The following is an 18,598-nucleotide window of genomic DNA, read 5'->3' as shown; positions in this document are numbered from 1 at the left end:
TCCCAACATCTCGTACAAAAATAATTTCATTCCCAAAAGCCGTTCACTAGGCTTAATGGCATTCAAGTACAAAATTTAGCTAGGAAATGACCGGATATGAAAGTCAAGCCCTAAACTATTCAAATAAACACAATAAGACTCGATTACAAATCATAAACCATTGCCAAGTACTACCAAAATAGGGTTCCATAAGCATACATAGGCATTAGAGGAAACCAGAAAAATTCGGAATTAGAGTTAAGCGTTAACCCGAAAAAAATAGTTTTTGACATCATTTTGCGGTTTTGGTACCAATGGCACTACGATTATCAGATGAAGGTACAAGACCCACTGTTTCGAAGCTAAGAGATAGGGTTAAAATATTTCATAAGGTCACTCAACCCAGTTTCGAGTGTAACTAGGTCAAAAATGCAAGATACTACACCGGAACCGCAAACACAGATTCACAGAACGCATTCTGGTTCAAACATCATAAGTCAACCTACCTAAGTCCAAATCAAGAAATTCAAAAACCAGCTGAAAGCTAAGAAACATGGATACATTTCATCAGAAGACCTCAACAACCAATTCGGAAGCATTCCTGACCAAAAAAACCAATTACAGAAGCAATTCCCAAATTCGGGTAAAACCAGGGCAGCAAGGGTAATTTCGACTTTTCTCAAGTTACGCTACTCCGATTGACCTGAAATTTTGTAGGCACCTCTAGAATATCATTCCCTACAACTTTTATGTTTTAATCCAAGGCCAATTCGGCCTATAAATAGGAGCTACAAAATCGGGCAGAATGTTATCATCATAAACCCTAACTTTCCAAGATTTCTTCCAAAACAGAAATTGTTTGCAATTAACCACTTTTTCCACCTCATAGATTCCTTAAACATCATTTCCAATCATCATATATAGCCACACAATCATGTTCATATTAAAACATAAAAATCCCCAAAAATTATAAAACTTCATCAATTCAACCACAAATCAAGAAATAATCCATAATATTGCATCTCATACTACCACTAAGAATGATTTAAGCATCAATAAAGGGAGGAGAGTGGTTCTTCACAACTCACCTTAGAAACAAGAGAGAGAGAGCAACAAGTCCTCTTAACTTTCCAAATAACTCCACACAACACTTCACTATCACTCCCTTAAGTGGTTTTATGGAGCAAAATCAAGGTTGGATGGTTGAGTAAGTTGATTGAAGCAAGATTGAAGCCAAAATCTTGAAGAGTTTTCTTTCTTTTGTTGCTCAAGGAGCTCGGCCAAGATGAAGAGAAAATGGTGAATTTTTTGTTATTTTTTTGATTTATTTGGTCAATGGTAAGAAAAGGAATAGTAGTCTTACTTAAGGACCAATCCAATGGTGACACTTGTCACCTCCATTAATGCAAGTCTATCACTTTGTTTCCTCTCACACCAATCCAAATTGCAACCTCTACTTATCTCTTAACACCCGGTAAATTAATTCCAGTATCCAAAACTTAACCTAGTTGGCCGAATTTTTCCGAACTTTTCGTACTAGTGGGTCCCACGTCCGGTATACACTCTTAATTTCTCAAAACCTATTCGATACTAGAAAAATCATCTAAAAACTATATCTGCTCCTTAAAAAGATCTAGAATTTGTCCTAATCATGATAATGCAGAAAACAAGCCATGAAAGATAATAAAACCTAGAAAAATAACAAAACCTAGAAAATGGAAAAGTTACGGGTTCTCGCACTGCTATACCTAGAAAACTTCGCACCTCCATGGGATTCTCTTGCCGCTTCCATTTGGCTACAGCTTCCACTTTTGCCGGGTCTACAACAAGCCCATCTTTTGAAATTATATGACCTAGAAAAGCCTTTTTGCAACCAAAATTCACACTTGCTGAACTTAGCGAACAATTGGTGCTCTCTTAGGGTTTGCAACACTATTCACAAGTGCTGTTCATGCTCCTCCCTTGACTTCGAATATACTAGGATATCATCAATAAACACCACTACAAATCTATCCAAGTAAGGTTTAAACACTCGATGCATTAAATCCATGAATGCCGCCGGGGCATTGGTTAAGCCAAAAGGCATTACCGCGAACTCAAAATGCCCATATCGAGTGTTAAACGCCATTTTTGGTACATCCTCCTTTCTAATTCTCAATTGATAGTACCCTTGTCGAAGGTCCAATTTAGAAAACACCACAGCCCCTTGTAATTGATCAAACAACTCATCGATGTGGGGCAAAGGATATTTATTCTTAACAGTTACTGCATTCAACCCTCGATAATTAATGCATAACCTTAAACTCTCGTCCTTCTTTTTAACAAATAGCACTGGAACTCCCCACGGGGACTCGCTCTCATGTATGAACCCCCGTTCTAGCAAATCTTGCAATTGCACTTTTAACTCCTTAATCTCAACAGGTGCCATTCGATAAGGGGTTTTCGAAATGGGAATAGTTTCGGGTACTAGGTCAACAATTCAATCTCCCTTTCGGGTGGCAGTGACCCCAATTTCTCTGAAAATACGTCCGGATATTCACTGATTACCGGCATGTCTTCCAACTTAATCTTTTCTCCCACAGTGTTAACTAGAAAAGCTAAATAATCGCGTTCCCCATGACTAAGCAATTTCCTAGCCCTTATTCCCGAAATGAGCTCAGATGAGGCTAACATACCCCTTACGTCTAACTTTAAACTTGCCTCACCTGGTATGCAAAACTCTACCACCTTCATCCTACAATCTACCTGAGCATGATAATGAGCTAGCCAATCCATACCTAGAATAAAATCGTACCCCTTAATGGCTAGACTAATGAGGTCGACTACCAATTTCTGTTCACCAACCCAAATATCAATTTCTGTACACCTCATTCGCAAGTAAAATTTGGTTACCCGTAGGTGTTCTTACTTCTAAATCATAAGGTAGTCTTTCAACTTTCATGTCAATTCCAAGCATAAATGTAGGGTTAACAAAAGAATGAGTGGCACCGGGGTCTATCAAAATTTTGGCTAATCGGTGAAAAACAGGGATCGTACCTTCCACTACCTCCGTTGGTTCAGGCACCGATTGTTGGTCCAGTGAATACACTCTGGCCGGTACCCTCGACCTGGTCCCTCCGACATTAGTCTGCTTTGGGTTTGACTTGCCAGTCGACTAAGTATCGCTGATCAACGGGTAATTGACTATCTGATTCTCCGTACTTCCACACCTTAGGCACTTCCGACCTTTTCTCCAGCTGTTATCCTCTGTATGGTTTGGTTTCCCACAATATCCGCACGTTACTCGGGGAGTGGAGGTCTGGCCTTCCTATGGAATGCCTTTACCTTGTCCCCTACCACTTTGATCTCCCCTCTGGGCACCTCCTCTCTGAGCACCTCCCCTGGATGCACTCGGAAACTGTCCATCTCCAGCCCCACAACCGGATTTAGCAGGTGGCATGTTCCGATCACTATGCGCTGATCCTTGAACTCCACTAGGTGCCCCTCTCCGTTTTGCGTGGAAATTTCTCACTTATGCCCTGGCAGTTTCTATCATTTGGGCCTTCTCTAGAACCTCCATAAACGTATTAATCTGGGCTGACGCCAAGGCCTCTTGTATCTCCATATTGAGCTCTTGCACAAATCTTCGTACTCTTCTTTGCTTCGTAACAATCAATTCAGGAGCAAATTTTGATAATTTTGTAAACTGAATCTCATATTCAGCTACACTAGAAGTTTCCTGCCGGAGCTTAATAAATCATCCTCTCTCTTCTCCTGGGCGATAGGTGGAAAGTATTTCTCGTTAAATTCCCGTACAAAGTTTAACCAGGTCCATGCAGTTCCTTCTGTCTCCCATTTGGCCCTAATTACATTCCACCAAGCCCTGGCTGGACCTTCGAACTGGAAAACAGCGAGTTGTACTTACCTATCCTCTGTATAGTTTAAAGCGGCAAAGATGTTGATCATGGCCTCTAGCCATCTCTCGGCTCCTTCCGGGTCTGGTTCTCCCAGGAACTTAGGTGGAGAGAACTTCTGAAATCTCTCTAAGGCCCTATCTTGCCACATATCGGGGTCCCTAAGTTGATTTACAGGGGCTTGACCCTGTTGTTCCACTAAACGGGCCATAATATTAGTCATTTGTTGGATTGAAGTTACCACTTGATCTCCTCCAACAGCTTGGAGTCCAGGTTGTGGCTCAATCGTTGCCTCTCCCTCCTCTCTTGGTTCTCGCACTGATTCCTGTGCTTGTCTACCCCCACGCCACGACTAGGACCGCGTCCTCGGTTAGTTCCCGTGGCTTGACTTCTTCTACCCTCCATGTTTTGGATTTAACCAACTATAGACATGTAAACAAGGTAAGGTATGGCTCATGTAGCACGTTGCAAAAGAATAAACAGAGGCAATAAAACGTATAATAAACAGGTTCTTCATATATATAGCAAACAAGTCACATATACATGCCAACCTAGACGAGTCAAAGGCTATACTAGCCAAGGATAATAGAACAAAATAAACCCTATTGACATCCACCGTGACACATTAAAATCAAAAACAAAAGAAGACGTGTCGTCCTACTATGTTCCTACCTATCCCACAAAACAAAAAAAATCTCCTCTGTGAGGACCAGTAATTTTCTTAATTTCTAGGTTTTAATTTCTTTTAATTATACGTTTTTCTACCTTTTCTTTATTCAAAAAATTGTGCAAATAAATTTTATGAGTAAATATAGCTTTTAAATGATTTTTCTAGTATCGGTTAGTTTTTGAGAAATTAAGAGCGTATTTTGGACGTGGGACCCGCTAGTGCGGTAAATGCATTATATTTTTTACAACTTGTTGGCATTTTGTATTAAGTGATATTATTTTACAAAGTGTTAAGATATTTGTATTGGAGAGACAAAAAGATAAGTTTTAAACCAAAAGGTGACATGTGTCACCATATGATTAAATCTTGTTTTGACTTACTATTCAACCTTTTACCATTTACCATAATAACTTCAAAAATTGACCAAAATATCTTCATTTCTAAGCTTCATATGGCCGGCCACCTTCAAGAAATAAGGGAAGAAAAGCTCTCCAATTTCTTTGCTCCAAGCTTGCTTAATCTTCACTTTTAACCGTTTAATTTTAGTTTTACTCCATAAAACCTCTTCACTTAGTGTTTGTGAGTTGTTTGGTGGAGTTGTTTAGGAAGCTAAGGTGACAAGTTGCTCTCCCTCTTGTTTTACTAAGGTGAGTAGTGGATGAACCCCTCTCCTCCCTTGATTGATGCTTAAATCATGATTAGTGGTGGTATGAGATGCAATAATATGGATTATTTCTTGATTTGTGGTTGAAGTGATGAAGTTTTATTATTTTTGGGGATTTTTCTGTTTTAATATAAGCATGATTGTGTGGTCATGTATGATGATTGGAAATGTTATGTAATGAAGCTAGAAGGTGGAAAAAGTGATGAATTGCAATCAATTTCTGATTTGGAAGAAATTTCAGAAAATTAGGTTTCGTGAAGGAACATTCTGCCCGAATTTTTAGCTCCTAGTTAAAGGCCGAATTGGCCTTGGCTTAAAACATGAAAGTTGTAGTTAATGACATTTTAGAGGTACCTACAAAATTTCAGGTCAATCGGAGAAGTGTATAATGAGAAAGGTAGAAATTACTATTGCTGTTCTGGTTTTACCCGAATGTAAGAATTGCGCCTGTAATTGGTTGTTTTGGCTGGAATTTCTTCCGAATTGGTTGTTGAGGCCTTCTGATGAAGTTTAACCCTGTTTATTAGCTTCCAGATGGTTTTGGAATTTCTAGATTTGGACTTGGAGAGCCAGATTTATGATGTTTCCGCTAGAATGCGTTCTGTGAATCTGTTTTTGTGATTCTGGTATGGTATCTTGCATTTTTGACCTGTTTGCACTCAAAACTGGGTTGAGTGACCTTCTGTGATGTTGTAGCCCTGTCTTTTAGCTTCGAAATGGTGGGTCTTTCACCCTCATCCAATAATCGTAGTGAAATTGGTGCCATTACCGCAAAATGAGGTCAAAAACTATTTTTTTCAGGGCTAAAGCTAATTCCATTTCCGGATTTTTCTGGTTTCCTCTAATGCTTATATATGCTTATGGAACCCTATTGTGATCGTGTTGTCATCGGTTTATGACTTGTAATCGAGTCTTCTTGTGCTTATTGGAATATTCTAGGGCTTGATATTCTAGGGCTTGACTTTTATTTCCGGTCATTTTCCTAGCTAACTTTTGTACTTGGATAACCTTGAGCCTATTGAACGGCTGTGGTGATGAATGTATATTGAGTATGACTTTGGGAGTTGATTGAGGAAAATAATGAAGCCGTGATGGCTGGAAAAGTAAGAAATTTAGGGGAAGTGCTGTCCAATTTTTCTAGGCCGATTGGTTCCTTTAAGTTTGAATTGGCTTGTGATAGAAATGAAGGGCTTTTGGGTTGTTGAACCTAGGTCTTCATGTTACCTTTTTGTTCCCAAAAATCATGTTTTGTACCCTTGCATTAGTAATTATTTGGCAAGGCATACGACTAGTAGTCGAGCCTCACATGTGCATTTTGTTTACTCGATTCTGGATGTGAAACCTTCAATTGGTTTACTTTGATTATTTTAGGGTTTCTTGGCGATTAAAGCCAATCCGAAGTGAAAACTTTTGAGGTATCTGTACTTGAACCGGTGAGTGTACCACTCCCCTCCATTGCTGTTTAACTTGATTTCTGCTCTGTAATCTGTTTAATTTGTTTGAGACGAGGGTGTACTTTATCACACTCATTCTCTTGTCTGTTCATATGCCAATTTTGGTGTCAATCTGAATCTGTATCTGTATCTGATATCTGTATCTGTATCTGTTCGGACGCGTTTGGAAACTTGTAACCAATGACCTTTCTGTGACCTATGAGCTCAAATCCTGTGGCTAAGTTATTCGAGTCGGGCCGGCAAGGGCCTGGACGATTAGATAACGAACCACGGTAGTCTGTTTTGGGATCTTTGGGTATTGAGACCCTTGATTCCGGTATACTCGAGTATTACCATTTCTGTTTCTGTTGAGGTGAGCGGGCCCGGTAAAGGGATGTTTGGTGGACGGAATTTGGTGTAAAGTGGGGTCTACGGACGTGTTGGTTCTATATACGTTGACGGAGAGTCAACCGGCTTGGATCAAGTACTGCGCTGGAAAGCTGGCTCCTGAGAGCCACCTGTATCCTTCCTATTTGAGTTCTTGTGTTTACCTGTCTGACTTTATAGCGAGCATGTGTATCTGGTTTGTATAACGTGAAATACCTGATTTTTCTGCTACATGTTTGGTACCTCATTGGGCGTAAGCTCACCCCCTCCTCGTTATCTTTGTTTCCTTACAGGAACTTCTTTTGGAAATCATGATTTTGAGAAGCGAGTTGAGCTAGTTAGGAAATTTTTTGTTCTTTTGTATAGCTCCTCGAGAATGAGCAAACCCTAAATGTATTTCGTTTCACTGGTTCCATTTGAATTGTAAACCTAGCGACATGTATATATGAAAGCGTTTTCTCCATGTTTAAGCTTGGCGGTCTTCAATCGTTCATTTCTCTTGGGTCCTATCTCGCGTAATATCGAATTTGTGTGATTCGACTCCGTAGTCCTGGCGAGAGCTGGGCAGACGGTCCGCTGAACCCTTTGGTTCGCCTTAGGGTGAGGTGGGGCTGTCACAGGTGGTATCAGAGCCACTTCGCGTGGTCTCTGCGCGGAGAGAGCTTGGGCCAAATGGTGTTATGGTCCTGCTTTCGTGAAAACGACAAAAGGTATATGTGCTCGTTTGAGCGTAAACGATGAACTGTGCATGTCATAAGTGTAAGGATCATTACCATGGGACTTGAGGAAGTTAGGAATGTATGTCGGGTAGGAATCTTTAATATGGATGATTTACGCTTGGGACCGGGCGGCTCGAGTTGTGAATTATCTTAGATGGGATTCTTGCGCCCGAATACGAGAGAGATGAGAGCCTAGGTTAGAAAGGACTTGGGCGAACTAGCAATGTGATTCGATGGAACTTCGCGCAGTCTGTTCGGGTGTAGTTAAGCATGATCAACCTTGATTAAGATATCAATGGTGTTGTTCTCGTAGATTAAGGACGGAGCCCTAGAGGGGAAAAGCTTTTCGTTAGTTATTCTTGTACTTGTGACCTAGTGTGTCTATAGTACTTTTGGATAACCCCGCTATTTTCATGGATTTGTATCTAATTGATTGCTACTGTGTGGCTTGTTTGATAAATTGTGATCCGTTGGGTACCTTAGATTTGATGGATTCCGCTGATAAGAAAATTTTGAGGACGAAATTTCTTTAAGGGGGAAAGAGTGTGAGGACCCGTAATTTTCTTAATTTCTAGGTTTTAATTTCTTTTAATTATACGTTTTTCCACCTTTTCTTTATTCGAAAAATTGTGCAAATACATTTTATGAGTAAATATAGCTTTTAAATGATTTTTCTAGTATCGGTTAGTTTTTGAGAAATTAAGAGCGTATTTTGGACGTGGGACCCGCTAGTGCGGTAAATGCATTATATTTTTTACAACTTGTTGGCATTTTGTATTAAGTAATATTATTTTACAAAGTGTTAAGATATTTGTATTGGAGAGACAAAAAGATAAGTTTTAAACCAAAAGGTGACATGTGTCACCATATGATTAAATCTTGTTTTGACTTACTATTCAACCTTTTACCATTTACCATAATAACTTCAAAAATTGACCAAAATATCTTCATTTCTAAGCTTCATATGGCCGGCCACCTTCAAGCAATAAGGGAAGAAAAGCTCTCCAATTTCTTTGCTCCAAGCTTGCTTAATCTTCACTTTTAACCGTTTAATTTTAGTTTTACTCCATAAAACCTCTTCACTTAGTGTTTGTGAGTTGTTTGGTGGAGTTGTTTGGTGGAGTTGTTTGGGAAGCTAAGGTGACAAGTTGCTCTCCCTCTTGTTTTACTAAGGTGAGTAGTGGATGAACCCCTCTCCTCCCTTGATTGATGCTTAAATCATGATTAGTGGTGGTATGAGATGCAATATTATGGATTATTTCTTGATTTGAGGTTGAAGTGATGAAGTTTTATTATTTTTGGGGATTTTTCTGTTTTAATATAAGCATGATTGTGTGGTCATGTATTATGATTGGAAATGTTATGTAATGAAGCTAGAAGGTGGAAAAAGTGATGAATTGCAATCAATTTCTGATTCGGAAGAAATTTCAGAAAATTAGGTTTCGTGAAGGAACATTCTGCCCGAATTTTTAGCTCCTAGTTAGAGGCCGAATTGGCCTTGGCTTAAAACATGAAAGTTGTAGTTAATGACATTTTAGAGGGGCCTACAAAATTTCAGGTCAATCGGAGAAGTGTAGAATGAGAAAAGTAGAAATTACTATTGCTGTTCTGGTTTTACCCGAATGTAAGAATTGCGCCTGTAATTGGTTGTTTTGGCTGGAATTGCTTCCGAATTGGTTGTTGAGGCCTTCTGATGAAGTTTATCCCTGTTTCTTAGCTTCCATCTGGTTTTGGAATTTCTGGATTTGGACTTGTAGAGCCTGAGTTATGATGTTTCCGCTAGAATACGTTCTGTGAACCTGTTTTTGTGATTCTGGTATGGTATCTTGCATTTTTGACCTGTTTGCACTCAAAACTGGGTTGAGTGACCTTCTGTGATGTTGTAACCCTGTCTTTTAGATTCGAAATGGTGGGTCTTTCACCCTCATCCAATAATCGTAGTGAAATTGGTGCCATTACCGCAAAATGAGGTCAAAAACTATTTTTTTCAGGGCTAAAGCTAATTCCATTTCCGGATTTTTCTAGTTTCCTCTAATGCTTATATATGCTTATGGAACCCTATTGTGATCGTGTTGGCATCGGTTTATGACTTGTAATCGAGTCTTCTTGTGCTTATTGGAATATTCTAGGGCTTGATATTCTAGGGCTTGACTTTTATTTCCGGTCATTTTCCTAGCTAACTTTTGTACTTGGATAACCTTGAGCCTATTGAACGGCTGTGGTGATGAATGTATATTGAGTATGACTTTGGGAGTTGATTGAGGAAAATAATGAAGCCGTGATGGCTGGAAAAGTAAGAAATTTAGGGGAAGTGCTGTCCAATTTTTCTAGGCCGATTGGTTCCTTTAAGTTTGAATTGGCTTGTGATAGAAATGAAGGGCTTTTGGGTTGTTGAACCTAGGTCTTCATGTTACCTTTTTGTTCCCAAAAATCATGTTTTGTACCCTTGTGTGACAGCCCCACTTTCCCCTTAGGCGAACCAAAGAGGTTAGCGGACTGCCTGCCCAGCTCTCGCCAGGACTAACGGTGCAGTATAGAGCGATCTTTCACGTTCCGGAACTTATAACGCGCGCAAATAAGGCAAAAGGGCAAAATAACCCAAAATAAAAGAAAATGAAATCCGGAGTCGGCCATGAATAGTAACCGACTCGTCCGAACCCAACCAAACATCGAATTACATATACCCCATAACATTTAGCCTTTACAAACCAAAATGACATTTAAAAGTGATACAAAAGTCACTACATATATGGTTTGCCAAAACAAAAGTGAAAACGGCCCTAATGATACATTTAGGGTCCCATTTTATATACAATACAAAAGAGTCATTCATCTAGTTCATTTGGCAACCATTTATCAAAATTCATTCCAAAAGAGTCATATTCCTGTAAGGAAAACAAAAGGAACGGGGTGAGCTAATTGCCCAGTGAGAATACAACTCAAGCAACCAAGTTCATGGATACATCAAGCTTAACAGTCCAATTTACCAAAATAAATAAAGCTACACATTAATAATGAGGATAAAAGGATACGGGTGGCTCTCAAGAGCCCTTTTCCTCGTTTGAATTCTTGATCAGGTCTCATTGACTCTCCGTCAATGTCTGAAAGGTAACCAACCGTAGACTCCTCTTAACTTCCATTCCCTTCCTCCTAACATTCCTCAACCGGGCCCGAAATCCAAACACTTGCATTGTGGTATTACTCGAGTAAACCGGAATCAAGAGTCTCTCATACTACAAGATTCCCTATGATGTTGCCCCAAGGCACATTAATTGGCACGACCAAGCCCTCGCCGGCTCGATTCAATCAATAACCAATGGGGTTGAGCTCATGGATAATATTTGAAGTCATGTATTTCATTTCATATAACATTTCATATAACATTTCCAATAACATGCGGAACAATATGTGAAAGTGATAAAGTACACTCTCACCTGGATCAATCAACATTGTGACAGCCCCACCTTCCCCTAAGGCGTACCAAAGGGGTTAGCGGACTGCCTGCACAGCTCTCGCCAGGACTACTAAAGCGGTAAAACATTAATTCAAGTCGTTCGGGAAACTACTAACGCGCTTAACCCAACCATCAATCAAGAAACGGAAAACAAAAGTTAAAACGTAAAGTGAATAGTGACTGCCACGTCACAATCAGCCAGAACCCAATCAAATGCAAATAACTGCTTACAATCCCGGAAAGGAATATATATACAAGCCAAGTAGAATACATGGAACATGAATACCCACACACTGTTACCAACCACATTTGTATGATTACAAGCCAAAAGGAAACATGTAAATCCAAGTACAATCAAGTTGCCAACTATTGAGGAGCTATACAAAATCTCTCAACTAGCTCTACTCAACTCATCTTCAAACTCAAAAGTCCAAAAGGTAAATCCCTGTAAGGAAAACAAAATTCACGGAGTGAGCTTTCGCCCAATGAGGTACCATCACCAAAATATACCAGGATCACATAAACACAAGAATATTCAGTCCAAATACGCACGTCAAGTAAGTAAAATCAACAACACCCAAGTGTAGGGAATAAAAGGATACGGATGGCTCTCAAGAGCCCTTTTCCTCTTTTGCCATGCTTGATCTCATCTCATTGACTCTCCGTCAATGTATACCAGGTAATCATGACCGTAGACTCCTCTTTACTCCAATTATCCGTCCACCTCACTTTCCCCTTACCGGGCCCGAACACCAAACAGTACAGAATTGGTATTACTCGAGTATACCGGAATCAAGGGTCTCATACCCAAAGATTCCCAACTACAGTCCCCATGGCTTGTCAAATGTCCCCGACCAAGTCCTTACTGGCTCGAGTCCATTGACTTCCAATGAGGTAGAGCTCAGAGTGAACAGTAAAGTTGGTATCCAAGCGATACCAAATCCAGTATAGTCAATAATATTCAAGTAATATCATAAACAGTCAAGTAAGCTTAGTATAATACCCAGTCAAGGAGGCTAGAGAGTACGAGAGTGGTAAAGTACACCCTCGCCTCACCTAGCTCAAACAATCATCACAACTAGTCCAAACCACAGAATTCACGTACAAGAAAGCCACGGAATAACAAACATGTGAGTAGTACACTCACCAAGTTTAACAAAGAAATTTCACAAGTTTTCGCCCGACGTGAGCCTCGGATCACCGGTACGCCCTATAACAATCAAGAAAGTACAATGAAAACTCAAACACAAGTCGAATACCTTTTTCTAGGAACTATTAAGGCAAGACCCAAATATAGCTTGGAAATGAAAAATACATAACATTTAGGGTTAAAAGGAGAAACAAACCCAAAACCGTTCATTTCTAATCCATCTCAACCCAACTCACAAGAATCTAATACCCTAGACACTCGGACAGCATTTACCCTAAAATTTCAGCTTTTCCAACCTGCAAGACAACCAATAAAACTATCCAACACAACCACAAGCACCCAAACAAGTCATAAGCCATTCAATATACTTCATTAGGGTCACAATACCCTTCAATGATAGTCAATTAGAAGTTCAACAATCAACTCTAGAAAACCCCCAAATTGAAACCCTAAATCTGAAATTTTCCGCACAAGCGGAAATTTCCCGCAATTCTCTCCAATTAACGCACAAGAGAGCTATAAAACACCATTTGGAACCATCAATTCAAGCTCAATCATAATCAATCATGGAAAACAGAAAAATTCCAAGAAAAATCAGAAAATTAGGAAACTTCACTCCAATCCACCAAATCTTCCGGAAAATCACGTATATAACTACCATAAGGCACCAATTGGCCAAAATTAAAACCAAAAGATGAGTTCCAAGCAAGATACCTTAGTTCTTCAAGAAAGGTTGTAGCTTGTGAGGTTTTCTTCCAAACCAACACCACTAAGTTCTTCAAACACTCCTAGGAAGATGATTTTATGGACTACTTTGGGAATTAATCGGTTTGCTTTCAAGATTTGGCAAGAATTTGTAGATGAAAGGTTGAAGAGTTTTTCTCCTTTGCTCCCAAGAAGTTTCGGCCAAGACAAGGCTGAAATGAAGAGCTCTTGGTCAAAATTACACTTTAAATCAAGTAAGGTAAGTTTGGTCAAAAGTTAGGCAAGGTTGGTCCAACCAAAATTGGACACTTGGCACTTTGTCTTGCTAGAGTTATCTTCTTGTCTCCTCAGTATTAATTCATCTAGGTAATCTCCAATTATCTCCTAACACCTAGTCCTTAAATCCCTATATGCAATATTTAACCGAATCGGCCGAATTTCTCTCACTTAATGCACTAGCGGGTCCCACGTCCAAAATACGTTCCAAATTTCTCACGAACTACCTTATACTAGAAAAATGATTTTAAAACTATATTTACTGATAAAATGTTGATAAAAGTAATATAATAAAGAAAATAAAAAAAAACGGGTGCACAGGAATAAAATAATAAATAAATAAATAAATTTTTTTTTTTTCTGGGTTCTCACACTCTCTCCCCCTTAAAGAATTTCGCCCTCGAAATTGCTCACCTGGGTTACTAAATAGCTCAGGGTATTTCTTTTGCATCTCTTCCTCCAACTCCCAAGTTGCCTCTTCTATTCCATGATTTCTCCACAAAACCTTCACTAATGGAATTTGCTTATTCCTCAGTTCCTTAATCCTCCGATCGAGTACTTGTACAGGTCTTTCTTCGTAAGTAAGTGCCTCATCTAACTCAATCTCCTCTGGTCGCACAACGTGGGTTGGATCAGGATAGTATTTTTTCAGCATCGAAACATGGAAGACGTCATGAATCCGAGATAAACTTGGCGGCAACTCGAGTCGGTACGCTACCTTCCCAACTCGTTGGAGAATTTTGTAAGGCCCCACGAACCGTGGTTGAAGTTTCTTTCCTCTACCCGCAGTGACGCTTCGTAGTGGTGTGATTTTAAGGAAAACACGGTCTCCCACTTCGAACTCCAAGTCTTTCCTTTGGTTATCTGCGTAGCTCTTTTGTCGGCTTTGAGCTGTTTGGAGTCTTTGACGGATCAATTTAACCTTCTCTTGTGCATCCTCCATCCAAGGAATGGTTGTTGGATCTAGAGCTTTCTTTTCCCCTACTTCATCCCAATAAATGGGCGAACGACACTTCCGTCTGTAGAGAGCTTCATATGGTGCCATTTGAATGGACGAATGGAAACTGTTATTGTAGGCAAACTCTACCAAAGTCATATGTTGACCCCAATTACCCCCAAAATCCAGAATACAAGTCCGTAACATATCCTCGAGGGTTTGAATGGTTCGCTCTGACTGTCCATCCGTCTGGGGGTGATAAGTGGTACTAAGGTTGATTTTGGTCCCCAAGTTCTCCTGAAACTTTTGCCAAAACCGCGATACAAAACGAGGATCTCGGTCTGAAACTATACTCACTGGAACCCCATGCAACCTCACAATTTCATTCAGGTACAACCTAGCCAACTTATCCATGGAATCCTTCACATTCACGGGTAAGAAATGAGCCGATTTGGTCAACCGATCAACGATCACCCAAACGGCATCATGTCCTTTCTGAGTTCTTGGCAGTCCAGAAACAAAGTCCATCGTGATATTTTCCCACTTCCATTCAGGTATCTCAAGAGGTTGTAACAGTCCAGAGGGTTTTTGGTGTTCAGCCTTGACTTGCTGGCAAATCAGACAGGTTTGGATATATTGAGCAATCTCCCTCTTCATCTTATCCCACCAGTACAACCGTCGCAAGTCTTGGTACATCTTATTACTACCAGGATGGATCGTGTATTTCGATCGATGGGCTTCCTCTAAAATTTCTCTTTTCAGGTTTTCATTATTGGCTACCACTACTCGGTTCCTATACCTTAAAATCCCTTCAGGACCCAAATTGAAGTCAGGTAGTGCTTCCTTTTCCACCTTTTCCTTCCACTTTTGTACCATCGGATCCTTCTCTTGGGCTTCTTTAATTCGATCGAGAATAGCAGATGTCACCCGAATATTCCCAAAAGTTATTTGTTTGCCTCCCAGTCTAGGGTTCCACTCGCTAGCTGCTCCTAACATTTCCCACTCCTTGACCATTAACCCTGCTACTTGAGCCTTCCGACTTAAGGCGTCCGCTACTACGTTAGCCTTACCGGGATGGTAGTTGATCGTGCAGTCATAATCTTCTAAGAGTTCCATCCACCGGCGTTGCCTCATATTCAACTCTTTTTGGGAGAAAAGGTATTTAAGACTCTTATGGTCTGAATAAACCTCAAAGGTAACCCCGTAGAGATAGTGTCTCCACTTTTTCAGAGCAAAGACCACAGCAGCTAACTCCAAGTAATGGGTAGGGTAGTTTTGTTCATGGGTTTTCAGTTTCCTAGAGGCAAAAGCAATCACGTTCTTGTTTTGCATTAACACACACCCTAAGCCTTCCCTCGAAGCATCGGTATAAACAGTAAAACTGTCTTTCCCATTTGGTAAGGCCAAAACAGGAGCCATGGTTAACCTTCGCTTCAACTCCTGAAAACTGGTTTCACACCTAGTATCCCACACAAAACGGCTATTTTTCTTCGTTAGATCGGTTAAAGGGCCGGCCAGTTTGGAAAAGTCTTTAATAAAGCGTCTATAGTACCCAGCCAACCCTAAGAAACTGCGAATCTCAGTGGGGTTTTCTGGCCTCTTCCATTCAGCCACTGCCTCTACTTTCGCGGGATCCACTGTAATACCTTCTTTTGAAATCACATGTCCCAAGAAAGAGATTTTCTCCAACCAAAATTCACACTTACTAAATTTGGCGTATAGCCGATGATCTCTTAGGGTTAGTAACACTAGCGTCAAATGCTGCTCATGTTCCTCACGGGTTTTAGAATAGACCAAGATGTCGTCAATAAACACGACAACAAATCGGTCCAAGTAGGGTTTGAAAACCCGATGCATCAAATCCATAAAGGCGGCAGGGGCATTGGTCAACCCAAAGGGCATGACTGCAAACTCAAAATGCCCATATCTAGAATTGAAAGCAGTCTTGGGTACATCTTCTTTCTTAATAAGCAACTGATAGTAACCCTGTCGGAGATCTAACTTGGAAAAGACCACCGCGCCTTGCAACTGGTCAAACAGTTCATCGATATGGGGAAGTGGGTATTTGTTCTTAATGGTCATATTGTTTAATCCCCGATAATCGATACACAATCTTAAAGTTCCATCCTTCTTCTTAACAAATAGTACCGGAGCCCCCCACGGAGAGCCACTCTCCTGAATAAACCCACGCTCCAACAGGTCTTGCAACTGTAATTTCAACTCCTTGAGTTCAGCAGGTGCCATTCGATAGGGGGTCTTAGAGATAGGTGATGTCCCCGGTAACAGGTCAATCTTAAACTCTATCTCTCTCTCCGGAGGTAAAGTTACTAATTCATCAGGAAACACATTCGGATACTCACTTACTACAGGCACATCTTCAACCCTCAACTTATCAGTAGGAGTGTTTATAAGAAAATCTAGGAACCCTTGGGCCCCTTTATACAGAAATTTCCTAGCCCGAATACCCGAAATCAATGCAGATGAGGCTAAACTACCCCTTATATCGAGCCTTAGGGTTGCCTCCCCCGGTATACGAAATTTCACTATTTTTCTCTTACAATCAAGTTGTGCATCGTACTTAGCTAGCCAGTCCATACCCAATATAACGTCGTACCCCTTAATAGCTAAACTTATAAGATTCCCCAAAAGCTTCCTCTCTCCTACCCAAATTTCGCAATTTGTATACATCAAACCAGTAATCAAACGTTGGTCCCCCGTAGGTGTACTAACTTCTAAGTCATAAGGCAAGCTAACAGGGGTTATATCAATGCCGTACATAAAATCGGGGTTAACAAAGGAATGGGTAGCACCAGGGTCGACCAAAATCCTAGCTAGACGATGAAAAACAGGGATCGTACCTTCTACAACCCCAGAGGAATCAGGGACTTGTTGTTGCTCAAGGGAGTAAACCCGAGCTGGCACCTTTGGCTTTGTCCCTTCTACCTTGGACTGTCCCGAGTTAGCCTTCGACGACTGGGTGGTTACTCTAGCCTCCCGAGGTAACACCGGACAGTTAGCTATTTGATGCTCCGCACTCCCGCAGCGCAAGCATTTCCTTTCTTTCCTCCAACAATTGTCCTCAGTGTGGTTTGGTTTCCCACAAAATCCACAGGGTCCGCGGGTAACTGAGGCCGAACTTCCTTGTGAGACGCTTCTCTGCGGGCCCCGTCCATTGTGACCACCCCTCGGTGGAGTCCCTCGTGTCATCCCCGATTGCCTTCCTCCCCCTGCTCCTCTTCCAAACTTGGGAGGGGCCCCTTTATCCCCTTGGGTCGAACTACTCGCAGAGAACCCCCGTTTTTTCACCTGAAAGTTCCTTACTTGAAGCCTGGCATTTTCAACTCGCAAAGCTTTCTCCACAGCGTCACTAAAGATATTGATCTGGGCTACCGCCAGATCCTTTTGGATTTCCACATTGAGCCCTTGAATAAAACGTCTAACTCTCCTTTGCTCCGTTAGAATGAGTTCAGGGGCAAACTTAGATAAACGAGTAAACTGGCTCTCGTACTCAGCCACCGATTGAGTCCCCTGGCGGAGTCTAATGAACTCGTCCTCCTTCTTTTCCTGGACTAGAGGAGGAAAGTATATCGCATTGAAGTCCCTCACAAAGTTTACCCATGTTCTTGGGGTTTGTTCCCGGTCCCACTTCATTCGTATCACGTTCCACCAAGAACGCGCGGCCCCTTCCAGTTGGAATATAGCGAAAGTAACCTGTCTCTCTTCTGAATAGTGTAGGGCGGCAAAAATATCTATCATTTTCTCTAACCATTTTTCGGCCACGTCCGGATCTGGCCCTCCCAGAAATTTTGGCGGAGAAAACTTCTGAAATCTCTCTAGGGCCCGATCTTCACTCTCTACTACATGGCCAGGGTTCCCAGGTTGCTGGATAGGAGTTTGGCCCTGCTGTTGCACTACGTGGGCTAACAGGTCGGTCATTTGCTGCATAGCAGCAGCTATCTGGGCATTAGGGTCAACCCTAGGTTCAGGATTTGGTTCAGTCGTGGTATCCCTAGTACCCTCGTTAGTTGTGGGTTGCCTAACCCCGCGCCCGCGGCCTCGTCCACTACGAGTGCCTTCCATTGTTCTAATGTCACTCTAAAGTCGAGGTACAAAATAATATTAAAAGTGCATATAAATATAGTCATATAAGCATGATCGAAGAACCAAAATAAACACCACATAAGATATGTATACACATAGAACAGTTATACACAGAACACATAACGGTGACAAACAGTCATACATGAGCAGTCAAGCAAATATATACAAAAGTACTCCCGTGAAGCCAAAAGAGGGTCTGTCAAGATACACTGTACAACCTAGGTCCCAAA

At 41.0% G+C, this 18,598-nt stretch overlaps 1 protein-coding gene across 1 annotated transcript; it reads right to left on the bottom strand.

Annotated features, from left to right (window-relative positions):
* Nucleotides 1-2,445: 2,445 nt before the first annotated feature.
* LOC140006913 (uncharacterized) lies at nucleotides 2,446-17,918 on the bottom strand. Its single transcript, XM_072049587.1, has 5 exons — nucleotides 16,998-17,918; nucleotides 16,457-16,655; nucleotides 15,324-16,225; nucleotides 14,418-14,564; nucleotides 2,446-2,724 (listed from the first exon to the last, which is right to left on the bottom strand). The coding sequence occupies exons 1-5, from the start codon at nucleotides 17,916-17,918 to the stop codon at nucleotides 2,446-2,448; spliced, it is 2,448 nt and encodes an 815-aa protein (XP_071905688.1).
* Nucleotides 17,919-18,598: the final 680 nt, after the last annotated feature.

This window comes from Coffea arabica, chromosome 5e (assembly GCF_036785885.1).
Source record: "Coffea arabica cultivar ET-39 chromosome 5e, Coffea Arabica ET-39 HiFi, whole genome shotgun sequence".
NCBI classification, from domain to species: domain Eukaryota; kingdom Viridiplantae; phylum Streptophyta; class Magnoliopsida; order Gentianales; family Rubiaceae; genus Coffea; species Coffea arabica.
Note: the sequence above shows the minus strand (reverse complement) of the source record. Positions and strands in the feature narration are given on the sequence as shown.